The sequence below is a fragment of the Bos mutus genome, chromosome 8 (genome assembly GCF_027580195.1).
Source record: "Bos mutus isolate GX-2022 chromosome 8, NWIPB_WYAK_1.1, whole genome shotgun sequence".
NCBI lineage: Eukaryota > Metazoa > Chordata > Mammalia > Artiodactyla > Bovidae > Bos > Bos mutus.
The window spans coordinates 73984261-74001554 of NC_091624.1; the positions used below are offsets into that span (position 1 = coordinate 73984261).

Sequence of the window (17294 nt, forward strand, 5' to 3'; positions counted from 1 at the left end):
CATTGTTTCTTTCATTTCTTTTTCATTTATTTCTGCTCAGATATTTATGATTTCTTTCCTTCTACTAATTTTGGGTTATTTCTGTTCTTCCTTTCCAGTTGTTTCAGGTGTAAAGTTAGGTTGTCTATTCGATATTTTTCTTATTTTTTGAGGTAGGATTGTATTGCTATAAACTTCCCTCTTAAAACTGCTTTTGCTGCATTCCATAGGTTTTGAGTTGTCATGTTTTCATTGTCATTTGTTTCTAGAAATTGTTTGATTTCCTTTTTGATTTCTTCAGTAACCTGTTGGTTATTTAGAAACATGTTGTTTAATCTCCATGTGTTTGTGTTTCTTACAGGTTTTTTTCCTTGTAGTTGAAGATGCTTGATATGATTTCAATTTTCTTAAATTTATTGAAGTTTGATTGTGACCCAAGATGTGGTCTATCCTGGAGAATGTTCCATATCCACTTGAGAAGAAAGCATATTCTTCTGCATTTGGATAGAATGTCCTGAAGATATCAGTGGCATCCATCTCATCTAATGTATCACTTAAGATTTGCATTTCCTCATAAATTTCCTGTTTTGATGAGCTGTTCATTGGTGTGAGTGGGGTGTCAAAGTCTCCTACTGTTATTGTGTTACTGTCAACTTCTCCTTTTATGTTTGTTAGTGTTTGTCTTATGTATTGAGGTTCTCCTATTTGGTTGCATAGATATTTACAATCATTATGTCTTCCTCTTGGATTGATCCTTTGATCATTATGTAGTGTCCTTATCTCTTGTAATTTTCTATATTTTAAGGTTTATTTGTCTGATATAAGGATTGCTACTCCAGCTTTCTTTTGCTTCCAATTTGCATGGAATCTATTTTACCATCCTCTGACTTTCAGCCTGTATTTGTCTTTAGGTCTGAAGTGGGTTTCTTATAGACAGCATATATATGTCTTATTTTTTTTAATCCATTCAGCCAGTCTGTGTCTTTTGGTTGGAGCATTTAATCCATTTACATTTAAAGTAGTTATTGACATATATGCTCCTATTGCCATTTTCTTAATTGTTTGGGTTTGATTTTATAGATCTTTTTTCTTCTTTTGTATTTCTTCACTATATAAGTCCCTTAAACATTTGTGTAAAGCTGGTCTGGCGGTACTGAATTCTCCTTAACTTTTGCTTGTCTGAAAAGCTTTTGATTCCTCCATCAATTTTGAATGAGATCCTTGCCAGGTACAGTAATCTTAGTTATAGATTTTTCCCTTTCAGTACTTTAAATATATCCTGCCATTCCCTTCTGGCCTACAGAGTTTCTGCTAAAAGATCGGCTGTTAAATGTGTGGGGTTTCCCTTGTATGTTACTTGTTGCTTCTCCCTTACTGTTTTTAATATTCTTTGTGTTTAGTCTTTGTTTGATTAGTATGTGTCTTGGCATGTTTCTCCTTGGGTTTATCCTGTATGGGACTCTTTGCCCCTCTTGGACTTGACTATTTCATTTTCCATGTTGGGGAAATTCTCAACTATAATGTCTTCAAAAATTTTCTCATACCCTTTTTTTTCTTCTTATTCTTCTGGGACCCCTATAATTCAAATCTTGGTACATTTGATATTGTCCCAGAGGTCTCTGAGACTGTCCTCAGCTCTTTTCATTCTTTTTACTTTATTCTATTCTTTAGAAGTTATGTCCACCATTTTATCTTCCAGCTCACTGATTCAATCTTCTACTTCAGATATTCTGGTATTGATTCCTTCTAGAGTATTTTTAATTTCAGCAACTGTGTTGTTTGTCTCTGTATGCTTATTCTTTAATTCTTCTAGGTCTTTGTTAATTGATTCTTGCATTGTCTCCATTTTGTTTTCCAGGTTTTTTTTTTAATCACTTTTACTATCATTATTCTGAATCCCTTTTCAGCTAGTTTGCCTATTTCTTCTTCATTTATTTGGACTTCTGTGTTTCCAGTTTGCTCCTTCATTTGTGTAGTATTTCTCTGCCTTTTCATTAATTTTTTAACTTATTGTGTTTGGGGTCTCCTTTTCCCAAGCTTCAAGGAAAGTTGAACTCTTTCCTTGAAGAAGGTTTAATTATTTCCTCCTTTTGGTTTCTGCCTTCCTGAGGTTGGTCCAGTGGTTTGTGTAAGCTTGGTATAAGGTGAGATTTGTGCTGAGTTTTTGTTTGTGTTTGTTTGTTTTTCCTCTGATGGACAAGGCTGAGTGAGGTGGCACTCCTGTCTGCTGATGATTGGATTTGTATTTTTGTTTTGTTTGTTGTTTAGATGAGGGGTCATGCACAGGGTGCTACTGGTGGTTGGGTGATGCTGGGTCTTGTATTCAAGTGGTTTCTTTTGTGTGAGTTCTCACCATTTGGTACTTCCTAGGGTTAGTTCTCTGGTAGTCTAGGGTCTTGAAGTCAGTGCACCCACTCCAAAGGCTCGGGGCTTGATCTCTATTGCCTGCAGTTAGTTGTTGTGGTCTTGATAAGTTGATGAATGAAAAGAACCCGAGGTCTTGCAAGGTCCTCTTCAGGAGAACATTGAGAAGGACCAGAACCCTGTCCTGCCTGCATCTGAGGTCCACAGGAGTGGCCTTCTCGGAGGAACCGGACATTTCATAGGACCATGACTCTGCAAAAGGCTTGCAGAACCACACTGCGCTTGGGAGCCAGAGTATGAAGACTACATGAAGTGTCTTGTGACAAATAATGTTTTGATGTTCAACATTTTAATGCCAAACGGTCCTCGTTAAACCCTTCTTTACTTTAAAAATACCATCCTCAAGTAGTTAGGAATAAAAAAAATGACCCAAGTGAAATGTTAGCTAAGAAACTGACATTATGGTAAAACTAATCACAGTAAAAGGATTAACAAAACAGCTACTGTGTCAAAATGATCTGAATCAGTACATGGCAACCTCAGAGGACCACTCTCAAGAAAACATGATAAAGTGAGAAAACATGGTAAACAGGCAGGATAAAGAGGATATGCTTCCATACCTCAGAAGGAATTCAATCAAACTCTCTGTTGCATAACTCAAATATTCCCAACAGTATCTAGGTCTCTGCTTCAATTAGCTTTAAATATAACCCCCTCAACATGTTCTTACCAATCTCTATCTAATTTGACATAAATTATAAATTCTATGCTTAACCTTTGAATTCTGGGCAAAAAATATCTGGACGGATCTAGCTAACCTAACCTTTCTGATATCTCAAGAGCACCTTAAAGCAGTGGTTTTCAAGCTCAACATCCCCAAATATCCCTGGGGGACTAGGGAGAAATATAAAGTCTTGGCTCGCACTCCAAGTGTACTGAATCAGAATTCTAGGGGTTCAGCCAAATGCAAGAACCGTCCCTCGAATGAACTGGTTCAAAATTGGGAAGGGAGTACATCAAGACTGTATATTGTCACCCTGCTTATTTAACTTCTATGCAGAGTACATCACGTGAAACGCTGGGCTGGATGAAGCACAAACTGGAATGAAGATTGCCAGGAGAAATATCAATCACCTCAGACAATGCAGATGACACCATCCTTATGGCAGAAAGTAAAGAGGAACTAAAGAGCCTCTTGATGAAAGTGAAAGAGGAGAGTGAAAAAGTTGACTTAAAACTCAACATTCAAAAACTAAGATCATGGTATCTGGTCCCATCACTTCAGGGCAAATAAATAGAGAAAAAATGGAAACAGTGGCAGACTATTTTCTTGGGCTCCAAAGTTACTGGATGATGACTACAGCCACGAAATTAAAAGACACTTGCTCCTTGGAAGAAAAGCTATGACAAACCTAGACAGCATATTAAGTAGTAGAGATATCACTTTGCCAACAAATGTCTGTATAGCCAAAGCTATGGTTTTTCCAATAGTCATGTACAGAGAGAGAGTTGGACCCTAAAGAAGGCTGAGCATCAAAGAATTGATACTTTCAAACTGTGGTGCTAGAGAAGACTCTTGAGAGTCCCTTGGACTGCAATGAGATCAAATCAGTCAATCCTAAAGGAAATCAACCCTGAATATTCTTTGAAAGTACTGATGCTGAAACTGAAGTGGCAATACTTTGGTCACCTCATGTGAAGAGCCGATTCACTGGAAAAGACACTGATGCTGGGAAATACTGACGGCAGGAAAAGAAGGGGGCATAAGAGGATGAGATGGTTGGATGGCATCATTGACTCATTAGACTTGGGTTTAAGCAAACTCCACAAGATAGTGAAGGACAGGGAAGCCTGGGGTGCTACAGCCCATGGAGTCACAAAGAGTGAGACACAACTGAATGAGTGAAGAACTACAACAACCCCTCCAAAACCTTACAAACTGCAAAAAATCCAAATATACTCTTGAGAGTCAAGAAACTGGGGAGAAGAGATCCTTCTCATTGCTTTATATTTCCCCAAAGATGGCTCTTTTCATCCTTCATCTTCTTTCTCTTTCTAGCAGTCTGAGTATCTCCCTGGAAATCAGTCACTCATCAGAGAGGGTCTCTGATATCTGGCCTCCCAGAGCTCTCTGTAGCAGGGTTCTGAAGCTGCACTAGGCCCACTAGGAAAATGAAAGTAAAAGCTGCTCAGTCATCTCTGACTCTTCCCAACCCCATGGACTATACAGTCCATGGAATTCTCCAGGCCAGAATACTGGAGTGGGTAACCTTTCCCTTCTCCAGGGTATCTTCCCAATCCAGGGATCAAACCCAGGTCTTCCACACTGCAGGTGAATTCTTTACTAGCTGAACCACAAGGGAAGCCCTAGGCCCTCTAGGAAAGCAAGTCAGAAATGATCAATGACATGTCTGCTCAATGACACGGACCATGAACTTAGGAAAGAAGGGGAGGGAGATGGCCAATATCAAGTGTTTGATGCTCTTTGTTGTCCATGGTGGCTCAGATGGTAAAGAATCCGCCTGCAATGTGGGAGACCTGGGCTTGATCCCTGGTTGGGGAGATCCCTTGGAGGAGGAAATGGCAACCTACTCCAGTATTCTTGTCTGTAGAATCCCCATGGACAGAGAAGCCTGACAGGCTACTGTCCGGGGCGGGGGGCGGTGTCACAAAGAGTCGGACACAACTGTGTGACTAAGCACAGCACACAGTGATCTGCACACCACAGTCATGATCTTGTGATCATGACTTAGCCTTCAAAGGCCAGTTTTAAAGTTCACTCCACCGGAAGATATGAGTCATCTAACTAAACCTCCCTCTTTGGGGTTCCTCCAGGGCAACACACTTTCCAACCCAATAATGTACATTAGAATCACCTAAGGGCTCTTTAAACACTCAGTGAGCCCGGGTACTGCCCCTGGAGGAGATTCCAATGTAGCTAGTTTACAGGTGGGGAGGACATGGCTCCCCACGTAATTCTAATATAAAGCCAGGACTGAAAGCCCTGCAGCCCTGTGGTTTTCACGGTGTGGTAGCCAAACCAGCACATCAGCACCATCCAGGATTATATTAGAAATATGAATTCTCAGGCCTCAATCCAGACTTATTAGATCAGAAACTGTGGTGGTGGGGCTGAGCAATTTCACAAGCCCTACAGGTGATTCTCATGTATAATCAAGTTGGAGAGTCATTGAGTGTGTCCTGTTCACATCTCGTTTAAGAACCTTACCAGGAGGAGATTCCAGGAAAGTAACTGCTAGTTCCATCTACACTCAAGATCACAGTTTGCAGTTTTTAAAGACAAAAACAACTTCCGCACTATTATAAGCCAAGTAAGCGAATAATAATTCCAGCTTGTCTTTCACTTTAGATATCCATGGAAGGTGTTAATTACTGTTTCTGTCTGCCTCAAATAGTACATCATAATTCTAACCTAGCAGTTCCCAGAGTATTTATTTGTGTGCTGCTGAATGATTTTCAGAGTGTCACCGTGGTATGGGGAGCAAGCTGAAGCAAGCTGTCCTGGGCACAGTAGGAAATGGAAAGGTAATTAAATATTATTTGGTTATGTTCTCCACCAAGCTGGAAATACTCTCTAGGTTCATAGACTGAGCAAATAAATAAGAGAAATGGGAACAAGTTTCTTGACATTTGTGTTTTAAGTTCTTTAAACAACTTTGGGATCTAACTGTTGCAGGAAATAGACCAAGTGAAGGCTTGGCTACTCGAAGCAAAGATTTCATGCCACAGTTTATGGTTATAAAATCCTTCATCATCCACATTTATCAGCCATACCTCAATGAAATGTCAGTCAAATCAAGAAGGCAGTGTTCCTTGCTTGCTGTACAGGAGACAAAACTACACCTAGCTCTAGGGAGGAAGCCACATAACAGAGCTCTGGGGACCTGACATATTCCGGGTGCTAACCTTTCCTTTACGCTGCTGGTTTCCCCTCAGAAAAAAAAATACACTGAAGAGAAAGGCCATATGGCAGCCTCCATCCAGGCAGGAACTACTAGCGAAAGAGAGAATAAATGCCTTCTGTGAGCGTAACACCGGACTGCGCCGGATTGGAAGACATTATGAGGGCCCAGAAGTGGAGTCCAGCAGAGTCATCAGGAAAACATGCAGAAACACTCAGGTTTATGCCTGAAAATTGCAGTTCTCCTGCTTAGGCATTTTAGAACCGTAGAGTTGCACTTCGAGTCCACTTGGTATTAAATATTCCTCTATTCTACAGAGCTTGGCTCTTTTTCCCTTTGTTGCATGCCTGCCTCATTTTGTTTGAGTACTGCATTGCTGCAAAGGAAGACAGGTGGTCTGCCTCAACCCCAGGGCAGGTTCCCCTGAGATCAGGAGTGCCAGAGTGAAAATGAATCTGTAAGCATCTTATTAAGAATTTAAGTGTTTTGCCATATGCATGTCCCCCACAATAAAAATAACATTTTTGAATTGTATTAAAAATATATATCATGATTAAAAAAAAATTTAGTAATATAAAATACCATAAAGACAAAAAGTAAATATCATTTGAAATTCTATCACCTTGAGATAATTATTTGGGTGTCCATCCTTTGATCCTCTTTCCATCTATGCCTCTGCATAGATCTGTAAAACAGTATGGCAGTCCCTCAAAAAATTAAACATAGAATTACCATATATCCAATAATTTCATGTCTGGGTATACATCCAAAAGAACTGCTAGGGCTCAAATAGGTATTTGTACACCAGTGTTCACAGCAGCATTATTCCCTATAACCAAGAGGTCAAAGCAACCCAAATGTTCACTGATGGGTGAATGGATAAACAAAATGTGGTATACGCATACAATGGAGTATTATTTGGCCTTTAAAAACGAGAGACATGGGGAAGGCGCCAAGATGGCGGAGAAGTAGGACGGGGAAAACACTTTCTCCCCCACAAATTCATCAAAAGAGCATTTAAACGTCGAGTAAATTCCACAAAACAACTTCTGAATGCCGGCAGAGGACATCAGGCACCCAGAAAAGCAACCCAACTCCTCGAAAGGAGGTAGGAAAAAATATTAAAGACAATAAAAGAGACAAAAGAGGGAGGGACGGAGTTCCGTCCCGGGAAGGGAGTCTTAAAAAGAGAGAAGTTTCCAAACACCAGGAAACCTTCTCACTGCCGAATCTGTGCCGAGCTTTGGAAGCACAGAGGACAACATAACAGGGAGAAAAAATAAATAAACAATTAAAACTCGCAGATTGCGAGCCCTACGGTAACTCCTCCAGCGGAGAAGCAGCGCAGACGCCTGCATCCGCCATTAGCAAGCAGGGGCTGGGCAGGGAGGCGCGGCGCGGGCTGCATCGCTGAGAGTAAGAATCTGGCCTGAATACCCTGAGCACTATCTGAGCGAAATAATTTGGGCTAGCAAACCAGACTGTGGGATATCTACCATGCGAAAAGCCAAGCGACGGAACAAAGGACTAAACAGAGATAGCCGGCGGCAGACCTTCCCCCTCCGGTGACAGGCAGCCAGAGCCGGAAGGGGGCAATCGCAGCCCCAGAGAGACATTATCTATAAAACTGGCTTCTTTGCTAACTAAAACTTATTGGGGGTCTGGACGGTCAACATCTGCCTGAGAAGGTGTGCCGGTTTTACACCCAGATAACCAAGTGGTGGGGAGGCGATAAGTCGCAGCATTGGCGCTTGCCAAACACCTCATCACCTGAGCTGCTCGGACCTGGGAGGAGCACAAAACGCAGCCCCAACTGAGTCTGCGCCTCTGAGGACTACCTGAGTGCCTGAACCTGAGCGGCTTGGACCTGGGAGGTGCATGCAACCCAGGCCCAGCCTCGGATTGTTCCCGGCAGAACAACCTAGAGCCTGAGCAGTGTGGGCAGGGAGGCTACACGCGCCGTGAGCGGGGGCAGACCCAGTGTGGCTGAAGCACTGCAAGCGCACGCCAGTGTCATTTGTTTGCAGCATCCCTCCCTCCCTTGACTGAACAAAGAGAAGAAATATAGCTCCACCCACCAGAACACCGACACAAGCTTCCCTAACCAGGAAACCTTGACAAGCCACCTCTACATACCCACACACAGCGAGGAAACGCCACAATATAAGAGAACTCCACAAACTGCCAGAATACAGAAAGGACTCCCAAACTCAGCAATTTAAACAAGATGAAGAGACAGAGGAATACCCAGCAGATAAAGGAACAGGATAAATACCCACCAAACCAAACAAAATAGGAAGAGATAGGGAATCTACCTGATAAAGAATTCCAAATAATGATAGTGAAATTGATCCAAAATCTTGAAATTAAAATGGAATCACAGATAAATAGCCTGGAGACAAGGATTGAGAAGATGCAAGAAAGGTTTAACAAGGACCTAGAAGAAATAAAAAAGAGTCAATATATAATGAATAATGCAATAAATGAAATTAAAAAAACACTCTGGAGGCAAATAAATAGTAGAATAACAGAGGCAGAAGATAGGATTAGTGAATTAGAAGATAGAATGGTAGAAATAAATGAATCAGAGAGGATAAAAGAAAACGAATTAAAAGAAATGAGGACAATCTCAGAGACCTCCAGGACAATATTAAACGCTACAACATTGAATCATAGGGGTTCCAGAAGAAGAAGACAAAAGAAAGACTATGAGAAAATACTTGAGGAGATAATAGTTGAAAACTTCCCTAAAATGGGGAAGGAAATAATCACCCAAGTCCAAGAAACCCAGAGAGTCCCAAACAGGATAAACCCAAGGAGAAACACCCAAGACACATATTAATCAAATTAACAAAGATCAAACACAAAGAACAAATATTAAAAGCAGCAAGGGAAAAAACAACAAATAACACACAAGAGAATTCCATAAGGATAACAGCTGATCTTTCAATAGAAACTCTTTCAAGCCAGGAGGGAATGGCAAGACATACTTAAAATGATGAAAGAAAATAACCTACAGCCCAGATTATTGTACCCAGCAAGGATCTCATTCAAGTATGAAGGAGAAATCAAAAGCTTTTCAGACAAGCAAAAGCTGAGAGAATTCTGCACCACCAAACCAGCTCTCCAACAAATACTAAAGGATATTCTCTAGTCAGGAAACACAAAAATGGTGTATAAACTCAAACCCAAAACAATAAAGTAAATGGCAACGGGATCATACTTATTAGTAATTACCTTAAACGTAAATGGGTTGAATGCCCCAACCAAAAAGACAAAGACTGGCTGAATGGATACAAAAACAAGACCCTACATATGTTGTCTACAAGAGACCCACCTCAAAACAGGGAACACATACAGACTGAAAGTGAAGGGCTGGAAAAAGATTTTCCATGCAAATTGGGACCAAAAGAAAGCAGGAGTCACAATACTCAGTATCAGATAAATTAGACTTTAAAACAAAGGCTGTGAAAAGAGACAAAGAAGGTCACTACATAATGATCAAAGGATCAATCCAAGAAGAAGATATAACAATTATAAATATATATCCACCCAACATGGGAGCACAGTATGTAAGACAAATCCTAACAAGTATGAAAGGAGAAATTAACAATAACACAATAATAGTGGGAGACTTTAATACCCCACTCACACTTATGGATAGATCAACTAAACAGAAAATTAACAATGGAAAAAAAAAAAAACAAAAAACATGTATCTATAAAGCTCACTAAAGCAAAGCACAGTAAAATGAGGTATGGCAATAAAAGGCGTTAAATTTATCAAAAAAAAAAAAATAAAGTGCTGAAAAAATTAAAAAAAAAAAAAAAAAAAAACAAAGTAGGGCAGTATTCTTTAACAATGACAATATCATAAAAACAAAGAAAGGCTGTAAAAGTGTTCCAGATTAAAAGAGACTTTATCAACATGACAATGAAATGCAATATCTGATCCTGGACTAGATCTTGTACTAGAAGGAAAAAAGTGCTAAAAAGGACACTGAGGGTCAGTTAACAGTATTAGAATACAGACAGTAGATTTAATAAAAGTATTTTATCCATGTTAAATTACTGAAGTTGACAACTGTACTATTACAGTTATTAACCGAATATCCCTATTCTTAGGAAATTCAGAAATATGTACTGAAGTATGTGGGATACTTCATGGAATAAAAACCATGATATCTGCAGCAGGCCTTCCAAGAGTTTAGAAAAAACTTTTTGGGTGGGGAGCAGACAAATAATAAAGAAATGGGGTGAAATGATAAGAACAAGTGAAAAATCTGGGCAGAGGTTATATGGATATTATTTGTATTATTTTTGGAACTTTTCTTTAAGCTTGACATTAAAAATTAAAAATGTGCAAAAAAAAAAAAAAAAAAAAAGAAAAAAAAAAAAAAAACGAGAGACATTCTGACATGCCACAACATTGTTGAACTTTGAAGATCTTATGCTAAATAAAATAAGCCAGATAGAAGGACAAATATTGTATGATTCCATTCATATGATGCACCTAGAGTAGCCAAGTTAATAGTGACAGAAGGTAGAATCATGGTTGCTAGGGGCTGGGGTACGGGCTAAGTGAGGAAGTATTGCTTAATGGGTACAGAATTTCGATTTGGGAAGGTAAAGAAGTTCTGGAAATGGATGAAGTTCTGGAACTTGATGGTTTTACAATGATGTGAAGGTAATGAATGCCATTTAACTTGACAGTTAAAAAACAGGTAAAATAATAAATTATGCTCTGGATATTTCACCACAATGAAAAACTAAGGTAGAAAATATTTTAGGAAGTAGCAGCTGATGCTATTTCCTAAAAATTATGCCATACTTACCTTTTAAATATCATGCAGTAACAAAAACTGAAGGGAAACATATTCAGATTCTAAACTTTCAGTGACTGGACTCTAGAACTATATAGACACATTAACCAATTCCAACTAGTCAGGCATAATAAAAGCACCAGGAAATGGTCCCTTGATAATAAGAGATTACTAAGCCCCCTGTTTTACAAGTGTAACTTCGGTGGCTAACATGGTACACTAAATTCTTTTTCTGTGCAGAGTGGTCAAGAAACTTGTGTTTCTTCTTACAGTAACTATAAAGCTTACATTGGCCCCTGAGATTTCACTAGCCAGCAGTAAATCGTGACGAACTAAACTGTAAGTAGTTGGCCCTGTGGTAGACTGACTCTGAGACCTGGAACACAGAATTATAAGACCTGGGAAAAAAAACTACCACAAATAAACCAAGATGGAGGCTGTAGTAAGCTAAAAATAAAATCATTCACATACAATACGTGGTAGATGCCTTTCTCTTTTCCCGAATGAGACATCAAATTTCCTAACTCACTGGAAACATAGCCCCTGTATTTTCCCAACAAAGAAGGAGGCATTTCCCCATCTGTCACAGCAGCCTCTGCTTAGGACCAGAAATATCTACTAAGCTTCAAAGGAGCCTCTGTAACTCTGAAGTCAGCTCTTGGAAATGGGTGGTGTGTCCAGGAAGTTCTGAGCTGGAGAAGGCATCACTGCCCAGAACTACAAAATAATAATGATTTCTTTTCCTCCTCCATGGAAAATGGGGTCTCACTGGCAATCATACAAATGAGGAGAGTAAGAGAGAGAAAGAGCATCAGGTTAACTGAGAAGAGAGAAACTTGTAAGATGATGGTTCTCAACCTTGGCTGCAAGCTGGAATCACCTGGGGGTTCTTAAAGAAAAACCCATGTGTGCATCCCTTCCCTCCTCGTACTCTTTCCCCATCAAGATGTTGATTCTATCTGGGACTGTGAGCTGAACAAAAGGATTTTTTATAGACTCATCATATAAGTCTAGTTTCCAGCCCAGGCCTAGGAACCACTGCTTTACAAAAGGAGAACCTCCTCATCCTTCAGTCAGTCTTCTAGAGACTCTTCAGAGGACCTCAATTTTTTGCAAGAGCTAATGATTTAAAACATGTTAAAGTGGTCCTGCAAAATAGCTCTCCAATAAGACACAGAAGATGTGATCATATTCCATCACTAGAGGGCAGTTTCTTCATTGTCAATACTTAATTAAGGTACTGCCTCACGTGAATTCACTCAGGTTCCTCTCGTAAAAAAAAAAAGCTGCATGATGATTTTTTAATGAAGGTATACTACCACCTGACTTTCATAAACGTCAGTTCCGTCCTATTTATGAAATGGGTGTTTGAGAGTCTAATATTAAAAAGGTTTTGTGTCCTTTTATTTGTCACATGCCCTCTTCCTAAAGGGTTTGTATTGTATGGGATATGTTGTTTTCATAAAGTGTACGGCTCTGCTGTTACCTATGTTACCAAAACAGGAGGGAAGGTGTGATAGTATCTGACTAAGATCTGATTACTTTCTGTCTCAGAAAGTGAGCCGATAAATTGGCTCAGTTTTAAAATCACTTGATTTTTTAATCTTGAAATAGAAATTTGGCATTTCTAACAAGCTTCTAGGTGATGCCAATGTTGTGACTGCTGGTGGAGAAACCACACTGAGTAGTGGGAGGTAGAGAAGCTGGGGGCAGACACAAGATTACTCTTCTGAAGATATCCTCAGATGTTGATGACATGTCTGCCTGCCATTCTATTCCCATGAAGACAGAAAGACCACAGATCCAGTGGATCCAAGCTGGATATGCATCAGAATCATTTGGTTGCTTCTTAAAAGCAAAGATTTTTAGTCTCAACCCCTGAAAACCAGTAGGTCTCGAAGAGGGCTCAGGAATTTATATTTTTTAACAAGTACCCAGGAGATGTTATGATGTCCTTCTGTTTTTGTTGTTGTTTTCATGTTTAAAGGCAAATGTATTCCATTCCTTTCCATGCAAAACATAATAAGGTATCTTATATGCTTGTTGTTTCTTTTCCAAATGAAGTTTGGAAACTTGATTTGGAGCCTCCAAATAAGTCTGGATCCTCCAACCTTGGAGGATCCACTCATCCTCTACAGAGAGCCATCTTATACAATGTTCTGCTAAGCATCTTACATAGGAGAGACTTGCTGACTAGTTAAGAGGTTTGTGCTGGGAGAAGAGCTAATGTCTACCGTCTCTTCTGTTACCATCAAGCTCACAGAAGGGCCATTGTCAACTTGTATCAAAAGATGCCTACAGAAACCATTCAGAGAGTCCATGGCAGGGAGGAAGGCACCAGACAAGAGATTTGCTCTTCTATGATTGGGTCAAGAGTCTCAAAGTTTCCATTAAGTCCTAGTCTCCAAAGCCATGCGTAGTTAGTTATTTCCACTGCATTCTGTTGGAGCAGTCACAAACTTCCACTCAGATACAAGAGGGACTGTAGACCCCAGTACTCACTGGGAGGAGTGTCAAAGTCACACTTGACTGGCCACTACATTTCTGTGAGCTTGCTTGTTTTTGAAAATCACTTTTGCTCAAAATTTTTTATTTTACAGAGACTAAGGCCAGAAAAGGGGAAAGGATCTTTCAAGGTTATTGACATAACAAACTAGGATCCAGACTCTCCTGGTCCTACTAGATTGAGGCATTGCTGCTTATAAGGAGCTCAATTCTGATTCTTAAACGGTAAGATGGATGTAGTAACTACCTTTCAAAGATGGCCACAGTGAACCAGGATTTTCCACATTCACAACCACATGTTGGCCCCTTCCACATTTAATTTGGGCTGCCCTAAATTTTTCCAGTGGTCATGTATGGATGTGAGAGTTGGACTGTGAAGAAAGCTGAGCGCAGAAGAATTGATGCTTTTGAACTGTGGTGTTGGAGAAGACACTTGAGGGTCCCTTGGACTGCAAGGAAATCCAACCAGTCCATTCTGAAGGAGATCAGCCCAGGGATTTCTTTGGAAGGAATGATGCTGAAGCTAAAACTCCAGTACTTTGGCCACCTCATGCGAAAAGTTGACTCATTGGAAAAGACTCTGATGCTGGGAGGGATTGGGGGCAGGGGGAGAAGGGGATGACAGAGGATGAGATGGCTGGATGGCATCACCGACTCGATGGATGTGAGTTTGAGTAGGCTCCGGGAGTTGGTGATGGACAGGGAGGCCTGGCGTGCTGCAATTCATGGGGTCACAAAGAGTCGGACATGACTGAGTGACTGAACTAAAGTGAACTGAAAATGCTATGATGGATAGAATGCTCTGGAAGGGATGCTGTGTAACTCCAGAGGCTGAGCCTGAAAAGGCTTGCAGCTTCCACATCCTTCCACCTTGGAACACCCCACTTTGAACCCAGACCCAATTCTGTGAGGGAGCTTCAGCAACCACTGGAGAGGTCCACATACTCAACTGGACTCCAAGCCAGCAGCCATCACTACCTGCCCAGCTCTGAAAATGAGGCCACTTTGGATCGTCTAGTCATCCATCCCAGGGGGTATTATACTACAAAAGATAACTAAAAAGACAGAAGAAGAAATCCCTTTACCTGTTAGGCTGGAAAGAGATTCGATCGTAGCCAGTGAGTTCACATAAATCCTTCTCAAGTTCTCGGAAAAGCTGCTGGTACCCTTGAGCTTGGTCCAGAGGCACAAAGGGGTGGATGTTTGCAAATTCTTTCCATGTGATAGGCTGAAGAGCAAGAGGAGAAAGCATATGCATATGTATACATTGTAATAGTAATAACAATACTAACTTTAATAATGATGATAACAATGATAGCAATGGCTAACACAGAAATTGCTTACTATGTGTCAGGCACTAATCTAAGCACTTTAAATAAATTCATTCATTTAACTCTTACCGCAATCTTATAAAGTAAGTACTATTACTGTCTTCATTGTACAAGTGAGTCACAGTGGCCCCGGAAAGGGCACTTACACAAAAATATAACCTTTTCCTATTTTTTGAGGAACAAAAAGGCCCCCAAATTGATTTATATCCATGAAACTCAATGAGTTGTTTCAAGCATGGTTTATTCAAACTCTTGCATAGCATATATATTATTCTTTTTTTCATTAAGCAGAATAAAAAGCCAACATAAAAGTAAATGAAGAAAATCCTATTATAATAGAAAATGATTTTCTTTTCCTAATGTGATTTGTCATATCAGAATAATCCTATAGAAAAAAAAAAAATAAACATGCTGGCCTAGTACAGATACTTACCAAACACCACAGCAGGATACAAAAACCTACTGTTGATACAAGTAATAAATTAAAACCTCAATCTCAACCCTTTGGGACCGAGAAATGATTTATAGAAAGCTTAATTCCACCTGAGCTTAACAACTACAAATTGATAAAAGCTTTTAACATGGCAGATTTAAAAGGGAGTCTGGGGTAGGAGAGGTAGGAAGACATAAATGCTATATTTTTACTTATTTTAACATTTAAAAATAATTTCAGTCATAAATGTAAATGATCAGGTTGTGATAAAGTTAGGGTTTCTGCCAAGATTGTTTAAGAGTGAGGTAAGGGATTTCTAAAGTAGTTATTAATCACAGTCCCAGTGGCAGCTTCTCTCATTATCTACTTATGCACAAGCCAAGACACTGCTTCTGGTAAGTCCCCTCTTAATAGACATGACCTACTTACCGTGAGTTCAGATGAACTGTTGAGCTTCATGGTACAGGATCCCTTTAAGAAGCACAGCCAAAGTGTATTACGTTAGTGACTTCCTATGTTCCATCTCATCAGTCCTCCCATCTCCCTGAAAGGCCAACCATTCACCTCTCTTGCAGCATATTAGGTGTGACCCAAAGAGGTGGAATCAGGGTGGGGTGGGGAATGGAAATAAAGGCAGTAATTACCAGTGGAATCATGCTATGCACAAGGGAAATGTCTTTGTTTTCCAATCTCTTCATGTATCGGACAATATTTGTTTCTGAGTGATAGCTGTGAACATAGAACACAAGGTTTAGGCCAATATAATTAAATAAGAGCCCACACACATCTTTCTAAAAGGTTAAGATACACTGAGATCTACCTTCAACATACAGGTCAAATTAGGCCATGAGCAACATGCCCACAGAGTATCAGAGAGAGAGCATGGACCACCCCCCACAGACCACAGAGGATTCCCTAGGACAAGAAGCTGCCCATGGGCATGAGAGAAAGGGCTGGAAAGAAGACGCTGCTGAGTCCCTGGGTATGATCTTCAGCCTGGCAACCTCACATCCAAACTCCCATCTTATCAGGAGTAGAATTATGGGTTATGGTACCCAGGAAGCAGAGCCATCAGGAAATATGATGTGCTTTGTGCCCAGGTTAGAACTGGGATTTAGCAGTTACTCAGGCTGAACCACAATAACTGTACTGTAGTGGAAGCCACTCTCCACTGTGCTCCCAATGCAGAAGTCACACAAGCCACACAAACCTGTTGAACACTTGATGTGTGAGGAATGGGCTAGTCCTCTTGAAGGCAGTCCCTAGAATACCTCTCCGCTCCTCACCCATGCTTTCAGCAACCAGCTCCTGCACGGAGAGATCACAGACACTGAAGCGCGGAAATCAGGCCTGGAACCACATGCGAAGCAGGCTTCCATTAAGCATGTGTTGTGATAGAGCACCGGAAATTCCCTACCACCCAACCTCCCACCCCCCATCAGGGACATGTGGCATGGTGCAAAGACAGAGGTCAGGGTCATGCAGTGTGGCAAATTCTTCAAAATACCATGTTTAAGTTCCATTGAACTTAGCGACAGTAAATAGAAGCTGTACAATTTTTACTGCCAAAACAAAAATTGACATCTCCTGCATGTTCCATGGATAATGAAGCAAGTTACAGTAAATTATTTTAAAGGGCTATCTAAAAATTTACTATGATAAAGCTCAAGTAAGGATTCTTATCTGACACTGCTCTTTTGTCTTTGAGAACAATTCTAATAAAATACAAATGTCAAGGCCATTCAGTAGGATAAGGAACAGGCTCTTCAACAAATGATGCTGAGAAAACTGGATAGACACATGCAAAAGAATGAAATTGGACCCTTATCTTGCACCATACACAAAAACTAATTCAAAATGGATTAAGGACCTAAATCCACAAGCTAAAACTATGATATCTGGGACTTCCCTGGTGGCTCAGTGGCTAAGACTCCACG

General features: G+C 40.3%; 1 protein-coding gene across 1 annotated transcript in view; it reads right to left on the reverse strand.

The window, feature by feature from the left end:
* GLDC (glycine decarboxylase) overlaps positions 1-17294 on the reverse strand; it is a 95443-nt gene that overhangs the window by 35587 nt on the left and 42562 nt on the right. The window contains exons 12-15 of the mRNA XM_005906907.3: positions 16568-16665; positions 16002-16086; positions 15787-15828; positions 14679-14821 (exon numbers count right to left, since the gene is read on the reverse strand). Coding sequence (XP_005906969.2) covers positions 14679-14821; positions 15787-15828; positions 16002-16086; positions 16568-16665 — 368 coding nt within the window. The remainder of the gene's footprint in view (positions 1-14678; positions 14822-15786; positions 15829-16001; positions 16087-16567; positions 16666-17294) is intronic.